Source organism: Gavia stellata, chromosome 2, assembly GCF_030936135.1.
Source record: "Gavia stellata isolate bGavSte3 chromosome 2, bGavSte3.hap2, whole genome shotgun sequence".
In the NCBI taxonomy this organism is placed as follows: domain Eukaryota; kingdom Metazoa; phylum Chordata; class Aves; order Gaviiformes; family Gaviidae; genus Gavia; species Gavia stellata.
This window is the reverse complement of record NC_082595.1, coordinates 84,930,891-84,943,148: the sequence shown is the minus strand read 5'-3', so window position 1 is coordinate 84,943,148 and position 12,258 is coordinate 84,930,891. Positions and strand designations below refer to the sequence as shown.

Sequence of the window (12,258 nt, the reverse complement as noted above, 5' to 3'; positions counted from 1 at the left end):
ACAACATTTTGATGTCTTTCATGTATCTAAAATACTGAATAGCATGTTTTTGGGTTTTTTTTCTGGTAAGATGATCTTTGTGTTGAGTACCATATAGAGATGAAGGCAGGGCTGTGCTTGCAGGAATTTGTCTAAATTTTGTTTCAGAGTGATGGGAAAAAGTCTGCAGAATCTCAGTTTGGATTCTGTAATTGGGATTATCTTTTTCTTTTAGAAAATACTTTTGAAAAAGGACATAGAATTCTTAGCTGTTTGAAAACACTAGCATTAATTTACCACCACCTTTGTAAAAGCTCATTTTATTTACAGTGTGGCTCAGTTAGAAAAAAATACAGTTGTGAGGCAAGACTTTATACATCAAAATTTTACCTTTTGTTTTTATAATCCAGGTAAGTTAAAGAAAAATTTGCTCTTTCAATTAATATTGTTCAAATATTTTGATAGGCTCTCCTGAACTGTGTTGAGGTCTCCTTAACTGTGTTTAAGGAAAACTATCCTTAGTTTTAGATAGATAGAAAAGAACAGTGTCATGAGGATCCCACATCTTCCTGAAAATAAACATTTGAACTAACCTAAGCGGTGTTTGTTGTAAGAGTTGAAAGGCGTATGATCTTATTTTTACAAGAGCATATTCTGTAGAGAACTTAATCTTGTCCTTACAGGCAACATAATGGAGGAAAATGGGGATTCATTTTGCTCCTAAAATTTGCAGATTCTGTAATTGTTGGTGGAACGCAAGACAGTAAGAAAAAAAATTAAGAAAAACATTGGCCACGTGGATTTTCCTGTGACTTCAAGGGATTATGTTTGTTTCTTCTTTAATGGTGGTGCCCAAAACAGCCAGCATAGCCCACTTCTTCCATGTTCTTTCATTGCAACATGAAGAAAAAACTTGGTTAAACCTCAATTCCTACAAGTGTCTCAAATTAGTTTTAAAACAGGATTTCTGTTCATTGATAATGTTTAGATAACGTAGTTTATTGTATATATAACTTTGACAATAATGTCAATACTTTTGCAAGTTTTGAATTTTACTGTTTTTTGCTTCTTATACCACTGTCCAGTTGGACTTTCATAAAAAATGTCTTGTTGTAAATGCATTGTTTACAATGAGGAAAAAATTGGTTTTCTTCTGATTAAATGTAATATTTTAAGTACTGTATAGAGAAAAATACTCTATGCTTGTCTCATGTGAAAACATACATATGTATGTGAGTATGCACACAAATTTTGTTTTCTATATCAGTTAAGTTATTAATAGAAAGAGAAGCAAGTGGCATTTCAGGTAATTTGGTCTCTGTTCTGATTTTAGCCAAGTGGAATAACTTGGCCGGTATTTAGAGGGCTTCCAAGTTATCTTCAGAAATAATTTCTGGTTTTCTGATTGTGTTTAAAACAAAAATACGTGGCCTTTAATAGTCAGTGGTAAGAAAATGAGTTTTTTATCAAAAGAAACTTCTGAATAAATACAGAGCTTAACATATTTCTGGTATACCATATGCATCTCAGTCTAGCTCCATAAAATAAGGGAATGTGGATAATGCTTTAATTGCCAAGATACCAGCTTTTTTTTAAAAAAAAAAGAAAGATGAATGGATTGCTGAGACTGCCTGAGTTACCTGTACTGCAGCAGTCAGATCGGATGAGTAGACTTGGGTTACCTGAGACTGAGAAGAGCTGCATTTTGAAGCCATCATTACTGCAGGCCAGGACTGGCTTAACAGCTGAAATGGCCTGTTCCTCCTTCCTCTCTGTCTTGGTGTTCAGTAGCTTCAACTTTCACTTGACAGACAGCTGTTTTGAACAACTTCTTATTTACCTGGTTGTTGGGATTGCTAGCTTGAGGCACAAGTTTAAAATTTGGCCCCAGTCTGACTTCTGCCTAGCAGCAAAGTGTATGAAATGGATGTGATGAATGCGTGATCTTTCAGGAAAATATTACTCCTTCATATTCACATGGTCTACCTATGAGCTGATGGAATTTGGCATGGAGTTTCTTACAGTTACAAATAAACGCCCTGTACCCAAACGCTGAACACAGCTTTTTCCGAGGTATATTTATTTGTGGGTTACAAACAGAAGTTGCAGGCTGCTAGTTAGTCCTACTTCAGTGCTTGCCTTTACTTGTGTGTTGGAGCCAGCAAGGTGAAGCTACACTGTTGGTGCTAAAAGGTTTTTTGTTTGTTTTTTTTTAATAAGATTTTTAAAGAGTATGTATAACAGTATGCATGCTATTTTAAGTTACCTGTAAAATACTTAAAAACTTGATGGTGATTTATACAATGTGAAATATGTTGAAATTTTAAATTTGTATGAAGGTAGTTTTCAAAATAGAGCCTAACTTGGCAGCAATAGAATAATGAAATGCATGTTATATTAAATATTTTATATTAGATGTATGTCAGCAGTATCAGAACTGCTATGGCTCTAACTTTTCTAGGTGAAGATAGACACTTATGTACTGATATTAAGCAAATTTAATACATATATTTTTCCAATTATTATAGTTAATACACCACTTAACTGGTATTCTGCAATAGCGTGACATGTACTTGTTGATTTATAGACTACTAGGTTTATTTACTCCAAAAAAGTTTAATGTTTTAACTAGTCATGTGAAACAGTTACAAGAAAAAAGTATGTATTTAGTTTAGAACCATCAAATTACAAAATACAGGTTTTGCCTATTCAAAAAACCCAGCATACACAGAGGCATGTCTATATAAAAGTCGTATAGTGCCAAATATTATATAAATTTTTCTATACAAATGTAAAATGTATATAATATGGCTTAATGGGCTATATTTATGTTATGTGACTGCTAGAAGGCTGTCTAGGTAGAACATAACTTCTAGTTCAACTGTGTTTGGAAAAAAGTATACCACTTTCAATGACGTCTTGCTATTTAATTCAAATAACATTGTAATTGTAGAAAAATTATTTTTCACTGTTTGACTTAATTAACTTGTAAATATTTCTGCTAACTTCAGATTCTGAAAGGTTGTGCTTAGTTATTTTTGATAGGAGAAAGTATGTCTTATCCAATGTTGTGTGAAGTTGTAGCAACAGGATGATTTGTTACATCATTCTTGCTTTGTGCTATCAATTCTTTTGAAGCTAATATTTTATTAATTAGACTTCTGTTTTCTTCTAGCTGACAGCACGATCGCTGCCTTCCATACAGTCTGACGAGAGACTACAACCTCTGCTTAATCATCTCAGGTAGCATAAACTGAAAGCATGAGTGTATTCTTTCATACAGACTAAAATAATTGTATTAGTAGAATGTTTTAGCTACATTTTGTTTTTCAGACACCTCATCTGTGATTGGCTTTGAATGGAAAAAAAACCCTGAAAGTATCCTTTCAACTTAACAAAAGCTTTATAGATGACATGAAACACAATTTTCAGAGCTGGTGTTGGTTCTAAGTAACAAGAAAATATTTGTAGCTTTTATAAAAACTTTTTTGTATAGTAGGTGCAAAATTGTTAAGCTTGTTTATGAACATAACAGATTCCAAATTACACAGCTCAGAGTATGGGCCTTCCTTGTTGCAAATATTTTATGCTTTATGATCTTTTTGGAAGATTTCTCCATCACTGTCACTGATGAATGGAGTCCTATTTTCTTCTTTTAATGGACCTAAGGAGAGAGCTGAAAATGTGAACCATTAAGAGTGCTCTACAACACAGCTGAAATAGTCTGCCTCTTTCTTAGCAGTGTACAGTATATAGAAGCTTTCTACTTTCTTTGAATGTGTTTGGGGATGAAGAGTAGGAAAAAATACTTTTCTGTTGCTCTTCAGGTTAAGCATAGATCTGGTCTCTTATATACATGATTGCTTTTTACCACTTTATATTGTCTGGGAGAGTTTTCCTACTACAGTAGTATGCAGGAGGACAAAGACCATACAATTAGAGGGAGATGCATTGGCTTAGAATCACTGAATAATTTAGCTTGGAGTGAACCTCTGGAGATCGCCTAATCTAGCCCATGCTCAATGCAGATCCAGTTAGATTGGGTTGCTCAAGTATTTATTCAGTTGAATTTTTAATATCTCTAAGGGAATAAATTTACTTAAATATTGAATGTCAGTAATGAAAGCTCTGTTTTTGAAGACATACAGCTTTGCATTAAGATCACTGAAATGATGTTGGATGAATTAGAAATGGAAGCGGTGAGGTTCCATCATGATAGCACTGCACCAGAATTAGGATGCAGATCTAGTTAGCATGCTCTTTATTTCCTATGGTGCTCTACTGCTTGAGGAATCTGTACCCAAAATGTGACATTTTATTTTTATTTAAAAAAAAAAATTCTCGTAATTTTTATTACATAGGAACAGTTTCATGTTTTATTGCTTTTAGTGTAAATCAGAATAGGAAAAATAGCTTTCATTGTATCTCTGCTTATTTACATATTGTACTTTGATCAATTTACGTATTGAACTTTGTTCAAGAGCAATGAATGAAATAAATATTGCAGTGTAACTCCTACGTAGCTGGTTAGGGAATACTTCTGAATGCCAGTAACCTTCCATGTTTTTATTACCATACATCTTACTGAGATTTTAAAAAATATGTCTCAGTGGCATACCTTTCTCCATTTGAAGCTAAAGAGCAATTAGGTTAGCTTGTTATAAATTGTGCTCTCTAGAAGTAATTACTGAGAAATTTGGAATTTCTTTTAATATATGCTATGCATCTATTCAGTATCTCAGGAATTACAATCCTCTCTGCACTTTTTTTTTAAGTATGGGAAAAGGAAAGGTTGCAAAAACAGCTAGTTTAACTTCAGCTACTTTAACAGGGATAATTTGTTTATCCAAAAAGTTATGTTTTGCACATTCTTATGTTAACTTGGGTATGTATATTTAGTGACTGGTAAGTTGCTTCCATTTTGCTTTTGTGAAAATCACAGAATCATAGAAACATTAAGGTTGGAAAAGACCTGTAAGATCATCGAGTCCAACCATTAGCTAACACCACCATGCCCACCAAACCATGTCCCTCAATGCCATGTCTACACGTTTTTTGAACACCTCCAGTGATGGTGACCCCACCACCTCCCTGGGCAGCCTGTTCCAATGTTTCACCACTCTCTTGGTAAAGAAATTTTTCCTAATATCCAGCCTGAACCTCCTCTGGTGCAACTTGAGGCCATTTCCTCTTGTCCTGTCACTAGTCACTTGGGAGAAGAGACCAACACCTACCTTGCTACAACCTCCTTTCAAGTAGTTGTAGAGAGTGATAAGGTCTCCCCTCAGCCTCCTCTTCCCCAGACTGAACAACCCCAGTTCCCTCAGCCGCTCCTCATAAGACTTGTGCTCCAGACCCCTCACCAGCTTCGTCGCCCTTCTCTGGACACGCTCCAGCACCTCAATGTCCTTCTTGTAGTGAGGGGCCCAACACTGAACACAGTATTCGAGGTGCGGCCTCACCAGAGCCGAGTACAGGGGCACGATCACCTCCCTGCTCCTGCTGGCCACACCATTTCTGATACAGGCCAGGATGCCATTGGCCTTCTTGGCCACCTGGGCACACTGCTGGCTCATCTTCAGCCGGCTGTCAATCAACACCCCCAGGTCCTTTTCCATCGGGCAGCTTTCCAGCCACTCGTCCCTAAGCCTGTAGCGTTGCATGTGGTTGTTGTGACCCAAGTGCAGGACCCGGCACTTGGCCTTGTTGAACCTCATACAATTGGCCTGGGCCCATCAACCCAGCCTGTCCAGATCCCTCTGCAGAGCCTTCCGACCCTCGAGCAGATCAACACTCCCTCCCAACTTGGTGTCATCTGCAAACTTATTGAGGGATCACTCAATCCCCTCATCTAAATGGAGGGGCTGTTCCCGGTACATTTTGTCACCAATAGAAAAAACTATGCAAATGCTTCCAAGTTGCTTTTTTGGAAATTCCTTTAAAATAGACAAAATACATCAAACCTTACAACTTGAAAAACAAGCTCTGGCAGTGAATCTGTGATTTGGTTTTGCTTCATCTTGCTCATAAGAAAGGGCAATGTTAGTTAGGTGTAGCCTTTCCTCTACCTTCATTGTGTGAATTCTTACAGCAGTTTTTTATTTTTGGCATATGTCAATAGAGCTTTATCAGGGGAGCAAAAGCTTAGATAGAAATGTGTGAAAAGAGCCTACAATTGAAGGTTACAGAGCATTTTTTGGTTGTTAATGCTCCACACATTTTTTGGCAGCTATTCATATCTGCTTGTGACTTTTAAATTATCTAGTCCTCAGAAAAGGTAATTTTACTGTAGATTATGTCTGCATACATATTTTAATCCATGCCCATTTTTTTTTAAATGGACATAACATGTATTTTGTAATTGGACTGTTCTGGACTAAATATTTATTTTATCTGTGATTTCAGTCCTCTTTTTGTCCTATTCTGTTTCATTGGTGTTTTCTAATATTAATTGTACTAGACCAAAAAAAAGAGAACATTTTTAGTTAAAATTTCACTTGCTCACAGTAGGCTACAAGGAGATTTAAACTGCTAAAACTTTAGCAATTTAATAGAAATTGAAACTTTGTGTCTAAATGCATGAGAAGAACATTTCTGCAACTCCTGCTTTCAAAGGAGTTTATATGGGTTTTCTGATGAAATTACAGGGTTGTAACACTCTACTATTTAAAATCTTCAGCAGGAATAATTTTAAAGATAGCCAAAACCTGTTGTGTGTAATCCCATCAAACTACTATAGAACCGTGCCTGTACATGAATTATAAGGAGAAGCTGAGTTGACTTTGTTTAGTCCAGTGAAGAGGAGGCTTAGGGATGATCAAATACCAGCCTACAACTGTTTGAAGGACAAACATCATGGCATTGGAATTTTTGATGGTGCCAGAGGATGTAACAAATGACAGTGGTCACATGTAGCAGCTTGGGAGGTTTAGATAGGACATTAGGAAAAATGTCTATGCTAGAATGATAGTGCAGCAGGTTGCCCAGAAATGTGGAATCTTGGTTCACGGAGATTTTTAGGATTCAGTTAGAAAAAGCCATGGCTCACCTGACCAGTGTTGGCAGTAGTCCCACTTAAAGTGGGGTGTGGGACTAAATGGTCTTCTAACATCCTTTACAACCAACATTCATATGATTCTATTAATTCTGTCTTCAAATGATAGTTCATAAGGTTGATATAGAAACCAAGCTTTTTGCAAGACTGGATGTTTTTAATAGGTAACACAATACTCATGCAGACATGTTCACCCTCCTTCTCGCTTATGCTCATCTCACAAGCAAGTAAAGAAGAATGCACACCTTAATAGACTGGTGTCATTTACTATCCTCAACATCTACAAAGAGCCCTTTCATATCCTCACTAAATATCATGGTATACTAACACATCTGTGAATAATACAATATTTATCAGAATGCTTCTACAGCTGTTTATTTGAAAGACATAGATCCCATTCTTGGAAACATTGATGTAGTGGAGGTTTCTTCTTGGTCAACAGTGGTGTGAATGTATGTATTGATCTTTAGTTGCAAGATATGTTTAGAAAACTTGTGGTAACTAAGATTTTGGATTTTAGAAAAACAGGTTTTGAGTGATTGAGTCAGGCTGAATGGAGAGAGACAGGAATTTATATATGGAGGTAAAATAAAACTGGGTTTTAAGTGAAAAGTTAAGACATTGGTGTTTGCATTCCAGTAAAACAGAAAAAGAAATTATGAAGAACTATAGATATTTCTAGGTGAGTAAGACGCTTGGTCAGGAAGTAACCTCAGAAGCTATGTGGAATAAAAGAAAGGATGAGTCCAAAATAAGACCGAAAACTGGAAGCAAAAAATGGGAGAAGAAAGCAAGGGTGATCACAAGCCTGGTTGGTTTGTGTTGTAATGTGTTTTCAAACCAGCCAGTAGGAAGCTGTTTGGCAATGTTTAATGATGTGAAAAAATGAGGACCATTGTTCATAAAACAAAGGATAGTCTTAATTTTTTTTTTTGCAAGGTTGTTGAGATTTTTTAATAGAAATGTAGAAAAAATAATGGCAATCTGTGAAGAAAGCGGTGTGATTTTCTTGTGATGAAATCAAGGGACCTGGGGAATCTCTACTATAGAAAATCAGAAGACCTGGCACCTAAAAATTGCAAACCCAAAAGCTCTAGTCCCTTGAGCTCCTTGGGCCAGGAATACAACAGCTTAGCTGCCAAAGGCCACATGATTAGTGGTGGCCCCTTTATGCCCAGCTCCAATCTACCACATATTCGGGATGGATAAAGCATACTCTTTTTCAGAGCAGCACCTTTGAAGGCAGTTTGTAGGGTTCAGCTCTTTGGTGAGTGGTGTCAGGTATCAAGAAACTTTGACCTTGCAAAGGTCATATGCTACTTTTTAATACAAAAATAAGGAAACATTCATGAAAAACTTTTCCTGTCTGCTGAGAATGTTTGACCTTTACCGAGTCTGAAAAACAGAATTTCTTCTTATCCCCCAGCATTGAGTTTTCTGTCCTTTTAGTTATGTTTTCTACCAAGTCCAGATGTAATGGTCAGCAAGATTCAGAGAGTATGTCCTCTTTTTAGCAGTAACTTCTGAAGTCTTATTTTGTTCATTTATTGTATAGGAAAACTTTTATGTCTTCTCTTTGGACCTCTTCCTGCCAGGCCAATCCTTTCTACAGATGCTAGGACGAAGTGGTTTCCTTTAGCTTAGCAATTTTTTTCAGTATCGGTATGATTCTAATACATACTGTAGGATACAAGCAGATGATCTAAAGTGTAATTATGGTACAGCAGCTTAAGAAGTTACCAGCACACATCTTGGGATGTGATAACTGACTGAATGGTCATTTTCCTAATTGGTGGTTTTACAAAAAAAAAAAAAAAAAAAAGAAAGAAAAAAGTTGCCTAAGCAACAGCTGTTTTCTGTTGTTCTATGCTTCAATTTTTGGGACTGTGATTTTTGTTTTGTTTGTAGTTTGCCTAGGTAGAGTGATGCAGATCTGGTTCTACAAGAAAATTTACATGCTTCTTTAGTAGAATCAGTAATAATAAACATACAGAGCTCAAATACTTTTAATTATTTATCCATTGTCGTGTAATGAAAAAATTCTATTAAGTACAGTAAGCTTGCCTAGTGCTCCAGCGTGTGCCAGAAATAAGACTAAAGAACGAATGAACGCATGTATAATTAAACAAACTATTTGTACTGTAGTAAAATCAACTCTTAGCTATATGCTTTTCACACTTTACAGTATTGAAATGTCACAAAAGAATCTGTAGCACTTAGTATCATCATTTAGCTAAATTCCTTTTTTCTGGGGTCAACCTCCATATGCCTTCAAAAGATTTAAGAAATGGTCTTTGTAAGTTAGTTGCAAAATCCCTCTTGCACAAAGAAATTTGTTCTTACCCAGACTTTGCAACCTGATTTTTGGACCAATATGCTGTATCCAAAGCCCCTGTTTGCTTTATTTCCTGCTGTACCGTCAACTCTTGAGTTTGGTTGGATTCTGCTGTAAGCATTTCTCTTGGCCTGTTCTGCAGCCCTGCATATATCCTCATTCAAGAAGTCTATATATTTAAAAGTAAAAGCTGGGCATTAGATGCTTGTATTTGATTTGAAATTACTTTGGTGACAATGTCTACATGACTGTCTCTGCTGTAGTGTAGGGTTACCTGAACTTAGCTCAGGTATCAGAAGTAGCTTTGTTGCAGTATGAATGAAAGATGAGGCAACACATGCAAAGTCCTGTGCTATTTTGGCTAGACGGCTACTGTCAGGAGTTAATGTGTTCGTATGTCAGTACTGCAGTAAAAGCCTTCCCAGCTTTTTATTGGTACACTTAAGTAGTTTTTGAGTTTTTACTTTTCCCCCACATTAGATGTAGTGATACATCAGGTTTTTTGTTTGTTTGTTTGTTTGTTTGTTTTAAAATGGTACACAAATAGCAAAGTAGAAGAGGTTCTTGATTACTGGAAGAAAGCAAAAGTGAACTCTGCCTTCACAAAGGCAGGAGAAGGATCTGTGGAACTATAGGCTGGTCAGCCTCATTTCAGTTCCAGATATATGAAGGACAAGAAGGTGATCATGAGTGGTCAGCGTGGATTTGTGAATGGGAAATTATGCTTGACTAACCTCATAGCTGGTCGTTTTATCATAGAAGGCTCAATAGATTGGGGGGAAAAGCAGTGAATGTTGTTTATCTCACTTTTAGCAAGGTTTTTGATGCTGTCTCTTATAACTTCCTCATCGGCAACTGATGAAGCATGGACTAGGTAAACGGGCGGTAAAGTAGACTGAAAACTGGTTGAAGTGCTGTGCTCAAAAGGTTTATGATCGGAGGCATTAAGAACAGCTGGAGGCCAATCACTAGTGGAGTACCTCAGGGATCGGTACTGCGTCCTATATTATTTAGCTTCTTTCATGTCCTAGGTGACGGGACAGAATGCACACTCAGCAAGTCTCAGATGATACAAAACCGTGAGGAATGGTTTGCACCAGATGGGTGTGCTGCCTTTCAGGTGGACTTGGACAGACTGGAAAAAGGGGCTGACAGGAACCCTATGAACTTCAACAAAGGGAAATACCAAGTCCTGCATCTGGGAAGGAATAACCCCATGTACCAATACAGGCTGAGGGCTGAACAGCTGTGAAACAGGGTTGCAGAAGAGGACCTTGGGGTCCTGGTGGACAAGAAGCTGACTATGAGCCACCAGTGTACCCCTGAAGCAAAGAAAGCTAACAGTGTCTTGGGCGGCATTAGGAAGAGCAGTCCCAGCAGGTCAAGGGAGGTGATCCTTCCCCTCTACTCAGCACTGCTTTGGCCACATCTGGAGGGCTGTGTCTGGTCCTGAGCTCCCCAGTACATATAAGGAGAGGCTGAGTGAGCTGAGATTGTTCAGCCTGAAGGAGACAAATTTCAGGAGGGGGTGTATGTGAGTCTTACCAGTGCGTATAAATAAGTGTCTGATAAGGCGGAGTAAAGAAGGCTGAGCGAGACCCTTCTCAGTGGTATCCACTGATAGGCCAGGAAACAATGGGCACAAACTGATATACAGGAAATTCCACTTAAACATAAGAAAACACTTTTTTACTGCCAGAGTGGTCAAACACTGGTCAAACGTAGGTTGCTCAGAAGGTTATGGGGTCTCTGTCCTTGGAAATGCTCAAAACCCAGCTGGATGAGGGTTAACCTGCTGTAGTTAACTCTGTTTTGAGCAGGGGGTTGGACTAGGTGATCTTCAGAGGTATCTCTCAACCTCAACAGTAGTGTGATCCTGTGATCTGAATTCTGAATCACCCCTCACCACTCCTTTCAGATAAAGGGAGGGGAGGATTTCTTTACAATGTTGACTCTAATGTTGGGTTTATAAATCTTAATTACTCGCATTAACTGTCCAATGCTGTTTTCTTGGTTTTGCCTGATATAAAATATTTGCAGCCCTTAATTGGTAAAATAATTTCTTTCTAAATTTGTAAACTTAAAAAAAAACGTTTTTTGAACAGTTTTGAATGATGCTGTACTGTTTGCTTTGGTTTTCAGCCATTCTTACGTTGGCCCAGACTATAGTGTGCAAAAGAACACTGGAAAAATTTCTCTAGAACAGATCGATGCTGTAAGTCTTCTGTGTTTATTGAGTTATGTTGTATGTTGATACGTAACTTTTTAAATTTAAGTACTCTATGTACAGAGAACATATAAAGCGTTTATCATTTTTTGATTAGTATTTGCTTTGTAAGTCTTGAGAACTTGAATGAAATTGTGGTAAAGTTTAAAATGGAGCAGAATTAACTGAAAATGCATCTAATCAGGATTTAGACTGGAGCTATAATGAATTGCTTAATTTGCTGCTTAATTTTGTGTACTTTCACAAATACCTAACATAATTACAAACAGAATTTAACAAAATTTTCTTATTTAATAGTTTTGCAACACATGATGTTTAGTTTATGGTTATTGCATTGCAATATTAGTCTTTTCAACGCTCTTTTCTGGACTTTTCACTTCCAGAAGGGTTTTTCAAAACAAGGAGGTAAATAAAATGGATTGTAAAACCACATCAACGGTGCAGAGACAATTAAAACCACATTACAACTCCTTTATCTGAACTTTAGAAATCGTCGTGTTTTCAGTGTCCATCTTAACCATAACTGTTCCTTTGGTAGTGAATTCCATGGCATGACTCAGATGTTTAAAAAAAAATGCAAAGCCCAAGTAAACTTGAATGTTACATTTTTTAATCTCTAAGATCTTGCTTTATAAGAAATAGTATTCTTCAGGGAAAAAACCT

General features: G+C 37.0%; 1 protein-coding gene across 1 annotated transcript in view; it reads left to right on the top strand.

The window, feature by feature from the left end:
* Nucleotides 1-12,258, top strand: part of PRIM2 (DNA primase subunit 2) — a 128,440-nt gene that overhangs the window by 67,630 nt on the left and 48,552 nt on the right. Inside the window, exons 7-8 of the mRNA XM_059835519.1 lie at nucleotides 3,155-3,222; nucleotides 11,511-11,583. Coding sequence (XP_059691502.1) covers nucleotides 3,155-3,222; nucleotides 11,511-11,583 — 141 coding nt within the window. The remainder of the gene's footprint in view (nucleotides 1-3,154; nucleotides 3,223-11,510; nucleotides 11,584-12,258) is intronic.